This window comes from Cyprinus carpio, chromosome A25 (genome assembly GCF_018340385.1).
Source record: "Cyprinus carpio isolate SPL01 chromosome A25, ASM1834038v1, whole genome shotgun sequence".
Classification (NCBI taxonomy): Eukaryota; Metazoa; Chordata; class Actinopteri; order Cypriniformes; family Cyprinidae; genus Cyprinus; species Cyprinus carpio.
Genome location: NC_056596.1, coordinates 2653696 through 2664255, shown reverse-complemented (window position 1 = coordinate 2664255; position 10560 = coordinate 2653696). Strand labels below are relative to the sequence as shown.

The 10560-nt window shown below is 36.0% G+C and overlaps 1 protein-coding gene across 1 annotated transcript; it reads left to right on the top strand.

Moving 5' to 3' along the window:
* Positions 1-40: 40 nt before the first annotated feature.
* LOC109051061 (EF-hand calcium-binding domain-containing protein 4A-like) lies at positions 41-10470 on the top strand. The gene is made up of 10 exons (XM_019068590.2): positions 41-95; positions 4711-4943; positions 5034-5145; positions 5802-5940; positions 6178-6324; positions 6444-6534; positions 8557-8652; positions 8737-8924; positions 9289-9360; positions 9625-10470. The coding sequence occupies exons 2-10, from the start codon at positions 4713-4715 to the stop codon at positions 9776-9778; spliced, it is 1230 nt and encodes a 409-aa protein (XP_018924135.1). The 5' UTR covers positions 41-95; positions 4711-4712; the 3' UTR covers positions 9779-10470.
* The last annotated feature ends 90 nt before the right edge of the window (positions 10471-10560 follow it).

Genomic DNA, 10560 nt, shown 5'->3' with positions numbered 1-10560 from the left:
CTGCTCCACACTCCACAAACAACACAGCAACAACAAAACACATCCAGATCACACGACACGCGACACACACCTGAGCAACATCGCATCACAGCCAGGTCTGCTATGTTCTATTTATTAATTCTAGCAATGTATTTATTTGAATGACAAATTATTTGAATATATTTAATTTAACACCAGTTTCTTCAGTTTTATGTTTGTTCAGTTTGTCTAAAACGAAAAGGGGTGACATATGGTTTAAATTATGCATGATACCAACATTTGCCAGTCTACTAAAACTCTCTTAGAACAATACTTATATACTTATATTATATTATACATGCCCTTCATCTACTTTACAAAAGAGTACCATGTTTTTGGATATACACCTTTTAAACACCATGGTATATGTAGATGGTATGCATAAATATGATCATCTAACACCACTGATCCCACCACATACTCTTATGTATAAAGTTCATGTCTATTTTGAGTTCAAATTCATTCTATGGACTATATTGTAAAGTATTAAAAGTTATTGTAGTATATTCTGTAAAGCAGATGAAGTGGGCCTTTGCACATGTGCGTTTCTGAGTGTTTCCTTCCTGGGTTTTCAGTTTCATTGAAACAAATTAATGATTTAACTTTGCCTGACAGGCTTGTTTTTTTTTTACTTCAGTTTGATTTATTGCAAGTGGACATAAGGAATATACTTTATTTATAATAGTTATGTATGATTTCCGCAAACAAAAAAGTGTAGACTGTATGTTTTCTTATCTGAAGCTGACATATAGCTGTCAGACTTTATCTCTCAGGTGATTTTCGTGTGTAATTGTAGCAAAGCTCGGGAAGTTTATTTGACCGTGAGTGTTGCAATTCATCTATGGCTTTATTGCTGGTGTAAACATGCCATGCCCAGAGGCTATATGTGACCCTGGAGCACAAGTCTTAAGTGTCAATTTTTCAAAATTGAGATTTATACATCATCTGAAAGCTGAATAAATAATATTTCCATTTATGTATGTAATGTATGTTTATTAGGATTGGACAATATTTGTCTGAGATACAACTATTTGAAAATCTGGAATCTGAGGGTGCAAAAAAATCTAAATATTGAGAAAATCATCTTTAAAGTTGTCCAAATGAAGTTCTTAGCAATGCATATTACTAATCAAAAATTAAGTTTTGATATATTTACAGTAGGAAATTTACAAAATATCTTCATGGAACATGATCTTTACTTAATATCCTAATGATTTTTGGAATAAAATAAAAATCTATAATTTTGACCCATACAGTGTATTTTTGGCTATTGCTACAAATATACCCCAGAGACTTAAGACTGCTTTTGTGCTCCAGGGTCACATATTTTGTTGTAATCAAACATATCTTGAATCATGAAATAAGCATGAATGTTTTGTTACATTATCGGCCCTTAAACTTATTTAGGTTGCAGAATGTCATTGCAAATGACGCCAGCTCACTTCTCAAGCAGAATATTTGACAAATGTGTTGAAAAATGAAAACAAAACATTTTGTATTCCAAATACAAACACTTCTTTAAGTGTCATTTCCCTGAAAGCACATAACGGAGATGTCTATTTGACGTCTGCATTTACATCTGCAATACACTATTTAAAGTGTTCGCTCATCTGCAATACATCTATATAGGACGTTTCCTATCAGATATCAAATAGACGTTTAGAAGATGTCTTTAAGATGTTAATGATTTAGAATGAATGTAAAACTGACATCTTAAAGACGTCTATCAGATGTTTGTACACAGAAGATGCTTTCCAGGTGAAGAGATCTTTAACAGACATCTTGCAGACTTTAAGGTCACATCTTGGCTATAATTAAACATAATTAAAACATCCTATGTAATGATGAGAAAACAAGATTTTAAAAAAATACACTGAAATAATATGAATAAATTAATCTCATTTTATAACACATCACATTCACACTTTCACAATCAGCATGTTTCATTACCGTCCCATATCCAAATAAGTACTTGGACCATTTTTTATAGTACCCAGATAGAAAAGGGACGTCTGCGAGAGGTCTGTTAAAGATCACTTCATCTGGAAAGCATCTGCTGTGTGCAAACATCTGATAGACGTCTTTAAGATGTCAGTTCTACATTTTTCTAAATCATAAAGACATCTTCAAAACGTCTATTTGACATCTGATAGGAAACGTCCTATAGACATGCAGAAGTGCAAACATTTAAAAAAATACGTCTTGCAGATGTCAAATAGACGTCTCTGTGATGTACGTGTTCTATCAGGGCATCCTCTGACTTCCAGCTTCTGAGAATTATTTGTCTGCCAGTCATTGGACCCAGGATTTTATGTGTTTATCTCTTGTTTCGTTGTCTGTCCACCCAGCTAATATAAACAGTCTAGTGAAATATGAAAATCTAAAACCATGCAAATGTGTTCATGGACTCTTTCACATCTTGTGAAATGTGTTATTCAAATGTAAGTGTGTTCAGCAGCGTTTTAAAATTTCATGATTTTCCCATTCAAGTAGATAGGACTTGGATGGCCCAAATAGCTGCCGAAGATGTTGCAGATATGGCCACCAAGTGAACAGACTTTACTTGAAAGTGAATTTGGTTATAAATGCGCATTTGTTGCTGCGTTAAAGCAACCCGCCCTTTTCTTGGGATTTCGTGCCTTTTCGTCAAAATTACATGCTAAACAGACATTTGTGGAGGAACGTAGGAAAGAAAAAAAAAATTGAACCATCAGAATGATTTTGTATATTGTAATACACTTCAGCCAAAGTGATTGCATGACGTTTTATTTAAATGCTTGGGTGCTTGTGTCCTCTGCAGGGCCGTGGCACCTGTTTTGTCTTCTCCCCAGTTTTATATGATCTGAGCATTTCACTTTGCAGACAGATATCACTGATTCAAATCATTTATAACCACATGGAGCTATTGTTCCAACCACAACACAAACCATTAATTCATTAGGCAAATATTTCATGTTTCATATGACCTGTGGTCATTTAATATGGAGGTGTATATCCTCATCCACATGGTTGAGAGAAACTCGTGATTATGAGTAAAAGCTCTGAATGCTGTCTCTGTAAACCAAGCTAAAGTCTTTATTTGCATTTCACTTTGTTTTTGCACACACTCCCTCTCTACCTGCACACGCACACACACACACACACACACAGTCCTGTCACATGACTTCATCCTGTTTCGCAGTTAATATCCTGGAGAACTTAAAATGGCCTGAAAACATGATCTGTTGGAGTTTTAGCAACTGTGTGTCAGTTCTGCTGTGTGCTTTGTGTTATTATCATGTTGGAAGGTAAACCTTCTTCCCATTGACAACTTTCTGGCAGAGGGCAGCAGATTTTCCTCAAGAATTTGACAGTATTTTGCTCCATCCATTTCTCCTTCTCTCCTGACTCATACTCGAGTCCCTGCTGCTCCACTACCAAGACTGAAATGCTCCAGGAAAGCTCTTTTCATGCTGAGCTGATCAAAATGAGCACAACTGATCACAGATGAAAATCAAATGGCTTTGTGTTCCACTGAGAAGATGATTAGCTACACAATATAGATTAAAATATATTTATAAGAGGGTGATCATCCTTTCCTCCAACTCAATGATTATGTATTTTTATTTTTTCTGATATGTTGGTGTTTTATCTTTCACTTGGATGTTATAAGCTGCACCGAGTAAATACAGCTGGATAAAACAAAAACAGTGTCCGTCTTCATTTAAGGCTGCAGAGCAACAAAATGTGATTATTTTAAAGGGGGCTGATTCTTTTCTATACCCACTGTACATTTTATATATATATATAAACAAAAAACGTATGACATTGCTTCCTTATTTCAGAACACCACAGCATGTCAGTGAGATATATATATATATATATGAGATAATGGAGAAATAGATGGATAGGATATGTATTGTAAACACATTTTATTGGATATCATCTACTGACTCCTAGATATCAGCATTAGTATCAGCTGTCGGCCCATATCAGTCGGGTTTCGCAGGTCAGTCAAGCAGGCTGGACATTTACTGAAGGAGGGGTTCTGTTTTCTTTAGTTTGCATGTAAAATCCCAAAACCATCCATGTGATCACAACTGCTACATAATATCAGCACAAACACAGATTCCATTTCGATATGGCTCGCATGGAGGAATTACAGCCAGGGTTCTATTGAGCGTCTCGGGTCAGAAAACATTGCACCTGTTTGAAGGACTGTTTAACATCCTGGTTAATGATTATTTGTCGATATGTAAGAAGCAGGATATTACAGATGTCTTCAGCAGATTCTGTTAATGAAGCTGACTTTAACCGATTACATAAAGTCAGTGTTTAACTAAATCACAGTTTGAAGTGCAATAATATTAATGAATGCTAAGTTAATGTTCTAACCAGTTACGACAAGAAATTTCTAGCATCAAGTAATTTTCCGTCCTTACTAAAAATGAAAATGCTGGGTCAAGCAACATTTAGAACATATTTAATGGTTAATAGGTAGGCATTCGCATCAGGATTTTGGGCCAATGAGGGCAAAAAAATAGAAACCGAGCAACCAACAAAATGTGTTACTTGTCACACTTGTGGCCATTTAGAGCAAGAACTATGAGATAAGATTGTGTCTTACCATTGTTTAAACTGGTTTGACCACACTAGCAACATTTCTTACCAGCTCCTTATTTTTATTCCTGTCCGCCTGGTCTCTATCTGCAGTAATGTCCAGCTGGTTGAAGGATGGGGTGGTGTTGGAGGGGACGGGCAGTGGTCAGATGTCGCCCCGCTCCAGACTGCGGAGCCCCTTGCCGAGTCGGACGGCGAGGTTACATTCATCCAACGATGCGACCTCTCCTGACTCAGACAGACAGGACAGAATGAGCAAAGCTAAAGAGCTCTTTGAGGACTGTGATAAAGAGGGGAAAGGATTCATCACGAAGAGAGACATGCAGGTGAGACTGCACTGGAGGACATGTGATTTCTTTAGTAGTAGTTATACTAGAAATGTGTATAATGTGTCTTGTCATGTTTAAATCCACCAGCGGCTTCAGCAAGAGCTTCCTCTGTCTCCTGAGCAGCTGGAATCAGTGTTTGAGAGTTTGGACAGAGACAGAAATGGTTACCTCACACCCCTCGAGTTCCACACGGGCCTAGGTTAGTGTGTATTAAAATTTCATTTTAAAAAAATCATTTTAATTTTAGTTTGTTTTAATAATTGTATTATGTGCTTTGGTCATTTTTATTAGATTTTTAAAAACTATTTCTATGTAGTTTTAATTAATTTTTATAATTTCAGTTTTAGTTTTAATAATTTTGGTACCTAAACTTATTTCAGTTAGTTCCCAAGGCAACATTTCTAAGTTACATTTTTTAAGTTTTTTGTTTAATATTTACTATATTTCATTTCAGCAATATTTTGTTTCCCAAAAAGTATGTTTAATAGATTTATAACTGGACACCACTTTCTATATTAAACATACAATATAATGTTGAAATGTTTCATTACATATTTCATACCATTTCACATACTATTTTTGAAAGTAGTATGCACTATATAGTATAGTACACTGTAAAAAAAAAATGTTGCTGCAATCAGTTATAACATCTTAAAACTTGTTGAGATAACCTAAATACCCAGCTTAACTAAACTAAAGTTAAACACAAACACTTACTTTTTTGAGTTGAAACAACACATATTACTTAATTCTAATGTTGAATTTTAAATTGTGGTAACTAATCGCAGCAATCATTTTTCTACAGTGTATGCATTAAGATATATGCCTGAATTAAAATCTCTCTGTCTAAATTAGGAGAGCTTGTTGGTTCTGGGCCAGAGGAGAGAGCGAGGAGCAGAGAGGGAGAGATGATTGGAGAGGAGAGAGTAGAGCCGACGGAGATCCGATTCACACACATCCTCATGGAGCTGGGAGCTGATAAACTCTTCAAAGAGTGAGTAAATATACACAGCAGATAAGATAACAAGTAAACAGTGCTTGTCTGTTTGAAGTTTAGATGAATCTTGACAAAGCCATCATACTGTTATTATACACATTTAGGCTAACATTTTATGGGCTGCATCTGCCAAACTCTGCTGTTTTCACTAACACTTTACACAAAGTTTATTTGAGTTTTTGGGTTGTTTTAAAGATGATTTTGTTTTGTTGCTCATGTCTGTCTGTGTGTTAGTCAGTGGGAGCTGTGTACTCTGTGGTGTGAGCTCCAGAGGGACAAACCTGAGCTGTTGGATGTCTTGGAGGAGGTTCTTTCCTACACTGTGTCTCATTTTCAGGACGCACTCAAAGAGAAAGACAATTTAGAACAGGCACTGCGCAGGTCAGCCCTCACCGAGGTCCTCGGGCCTCATTGCACTCCTTCACCTGTTGTAAAATAAACATGTCTTTTTGTATGTCTTGAGATAAATGAAATGTGCTGGGTGTTTAAATGTCCTACAGGAGAGAGGAAGATCATGACAGAGTGGTTCGGTCCATGTATGAAGACATGGAGAGTCAGTTAAAAGAAGAGAGAGAGAAACGACAAGCTCTGGTAAATACACACTGTAAATATGAAGTACGGATTTAAGTTTGGCAAAACTTTAGAAGGGGAAATGTTATTTTAATTAGAGAACATGATATTGTACATGGTGGTTATTATAGTGATGGTGTTGATAGTGATTATGGTAATGACAGATGATGGTGATAATATTGTCTGTGGTGATCATGATACCGTTGGTGATTATGATGATGGTAATCAAATAGTTCATGGTGATTGTGATACAAATGGTGATGTTGATAATGATGATGGATGGTGATTATGAAAGTGATGGTGATTATGACAGTGGTGATCATGGTGAATATGATAAATTTAATAATAAAGTTAATGTTAATAATAAAATATATATTAAGATGGTGATCATGGTGATTATAATAATTATAATAATGGTATTGGTGATTATGATGTGATAATGTGATTGTTCCTGGTGATTAAGATACCAATGGTGATGATGGTGATTATGATGATATAGATAACATTATTCATGGTGATTATGATGATATAGATAACATTATTCATGGTGATTATGATGGTGATAATGGTGATTATGATGGGATAATGTGATTGTTCATGTTGATTATGATACCAATGGTGATGATGGTGATTCTGATGATGGTAATCATATAGTTCATGGTGATTGTGATAGTAATGTGACGTTGATAATGATGACAGTGATCATCATGGTGATTATTGCGATTGTAATGGTAACAATTATATTGATAATGGTGATGATTATTTTGTTCCTGGTGATTATGATGGTGATAATGGTGATTATGATAAGATAATATGATTGTTCCTGGGGATTATGATACCAATGATGATGATGGTGATTATGATGATGGTAATCATATAGTTCATGGTGACTGTGATAGTAATGGTGATGTTGGTAATTATGACAGTGATCATCATGGTGAATATCGTGATAGTAATGGTAACAATTATATTGATAATGGTGATGATTATTTTGTACTTGGTGATTATGATAGTGATGGTGATAATGATATTGCTGTGATGGGGATAATGGTTTTGTTCCTTGTGATTATGATCTTAGTGGTGAACATGGTGAATATGCTGTTGGTATAGTTCATGGTGATTATGATAGTGATTATGATTATACAGATAATGGTGGTGATAATGGTGATTATAATAATGGTATTGGTGATTATAATGGGATAATATGATTGTTCCTGGCGATTAAGATACCAATGGTGATGATTATGATGATGGTCATCATATTGTTCATGGTGACTATGATAAAGATGGTGATGATGGTGATTATGATGATATAGATAACATTATTCATGGTGATTATGAGGGTGTTAATGGTGATTATTACGGGATAATGTGATTGTTCATGGTGATTATGATACCAATGGTGATGATGGTGATTATAATGATTGTAATCATAGTTCATGGTGATTGTGATAGTAATGTGATGTTGATAATGATGGCAGTGATCATCATGGTGATTATTGTGATAGGAATGGTAACAATGATATTGATGATGGTGATGATTATTTTGTTAATGGTTATTATGAAGGTGATTATGATGGGTAATATGATTGTTCCTGGTGATTATGATACCAATGGTGATGATGGTGATTATGATGATGGTGATCATATAGTTCATGGTGATTGTGATAGTAATGTGACGTTGATAATGATGACAGTGATCATCATGGTGTGATTATAAAGATAGTAATGGTAACAATTATATTGATAATGGTGATGATTATTTTGTTCCTGGTTATTATGATAGTGATGGTGATAATGCTATTGCTGTGATGGGGATAATGGTTTTGTTCCTTGTGATTATGATGGTGAATATGCTGTTGGTATTTATATAGTTCATGGTGATTGTGATTATGATGGTGGTGACTTTGGAGATTACGGTAATGCAATAATGATATTTATAATGGTGATAGTGGTAATTAAGGTGATAATATTGATGATAGTAATGTGATTTTGCTGATGTCATATTTTGATGGTGTGATGTTGGTCTGCTCTGTGATGAAGGACAGCATGAAGCAAGGAGTCAAGAAAGAGCAGCTACTGCAGGAGCTGAGTATGCGAGAACAAGAACTTGAGTTCACGCTCACCAAACAGAGAGAGGTACAGACTCAACATTCACTCATCAACATGTTTGATTTTTTAAAAAGCAGGATGATCTGTCTCACCCCACCTGTGTATGCATAGTTGGAGAACAGGATCAGCACTCTGAGCAGTGATCAAACTGACACTCGAGGGGAGAACCGCAGACTGCAGAACATCAACCAGCAGCTGCAGGATCAACTGGAGCAGAGCCGAGAGGAGCTTCAGCACGCTCTGAGCCAACTACAGCAACTACAGAACACCATCAAACAACAGCAGAGGGGCAAAGAGAGGTGAGCTTTGAGTTGTACTTGTGCAAATACATTGTTTACCTTACTATTACTGCTAAACTCTTAAAAAATACAGGCTCCAAAAGGGGGGTTTGCAGGAATGCAGTAGATGAAGCATTTTGGTTTCTCACAGAACCTTTCAGTGAACAGTTTTTAAAAGAGCCATTTTTTCTTAGTGTGAAGAACATGAACGATATAAGGGATGTTAAAGGTTCTTCATGGAACCAAAAGAAGCTAATAGAGAAAAATAAACAAAAACAGAAACATCCTGATGAAATTCTAAAATATAACAAACAAATAAACATAAGCTGCTATTTCCTGATGATATGCTCGTGCAGTTTTCATGTCTGACTGTTTCTTACTACAGAGAAGTCTTGAAAGTGTCCCGAAACATGCAGAAGGAACGAGAAAGCCTCATGAGACAGCTGGATCTTCTCAGGTAGGGCGACCCAACTGAAACGGTCACACCTTTATTACGTAGTATGATGAGTGTTCAAGAGTAGGCGTGTGTGTGTATTGATCTTATCTGAAAGATAAGGCTGTATAAATTGACCAATCAAAATGAATGAAGGTTTAAGATGTTCATTAGTCCATCTCATTGACAACTAGATTTGTTATCTATATTCCAAGGCAGTAAAAGTCCTGTGAGGAGGAGCTTTAGCTTAAACATGTAACTGGAATTCTCTCTCCTTCTGTTTTGTAGAGACATGAACAAGCGTCTTCGGGATGATAAAGATGCCCAACAGACACAGAAGATGGTTAGTCAAAAATACCCCTTCATGTCTCCCCCTCCTTACCCACCGTGCCGCTGTGTTCATGCCTTCTTGCCGAGGGTGCGCTCTGTTTACCCGTATTAACCCTGCCCTTTGCCCATATAACATTACCCACAATGTATACAGCTATATGTGAACGGCTACATTCATCTGGATGTATTTCTGTGAGTTTCCATGAGCCCATGTTTCTTCAGGTGTGCCAGCCACACCATCTTCTGGAATATTCACATTTTCCAGGTGCAGCTCCGGTTAGATTATTCTCAAGAGAGCTTGTTCCATTCGTCAGCCTCGAAGAGGAACAACTAATGACTTGAAGGAAAGCTTGAACTCAACGAAGATCTTGTGTGAAACATTCGAAACAGTGAATATGGAATTTAGCCCTGTTCTCCAATCAAATGGGTCACATTTGGAGAAAGACTGTTCCTTGTTCGGTCTGTTACAGAAACAAGTGTGATTCCAAAATAATGGTAATTACTGTCTGAGAAGAGCCTTAATCACTTAATGCCCCTCGTTTTTTATAAAGAAAGTCAGTCAAAAAATAAGAAAAATATGATAAATAGAATATGGCCCTTTACCTCATCAACTCTGATTTCATACATTTGAATTTTTTTGGTATTTGTAATTAAGTAGTTTCTTTTGAAATGAGCAGTTCTGTCCAATGACAGTTTATTTGTTTGGTCTCTGATTGACGCATCAAGAACAAAATGTAGATTGGGTTCAGATTTAAAGTTGAACAAATGGATATGTTGTTAAATAAAAGTGTTTGTTCATCTTGATTCATGTCATCATTTTGGATGATTTACATTCATGCACATATACACAAGTGCTGTTATTTCAAAACCAGTCTCAAACTATGTCACACATTT

Excerpts from the sequence above, each read along its gene's own strand:
- LOC109051061 (XM_019068590.2), top strand. The coding sequence starts at position 4,713 with ATGTCCAGCTGGTTGAAGGATGGGGTGGTGTTGGAGGGGACGGGCAGT. Across the intron at positions 8,925-9,288 it reads CAGCAGAGGGGCAAAGAGAG|AGAAGTCTTGAAAGTGTCCC; the intron begins GTGAGCTTTGAG and ends TTCTTACTACAG. Across the intron at positions 9,361-9,624 it reads AGACAGCTGGATCTTCTCAG|AGACATGAACAAGCGTCTTC; the intron begins GTAGGGCGACCC and ends TCTGTTTTGTAG.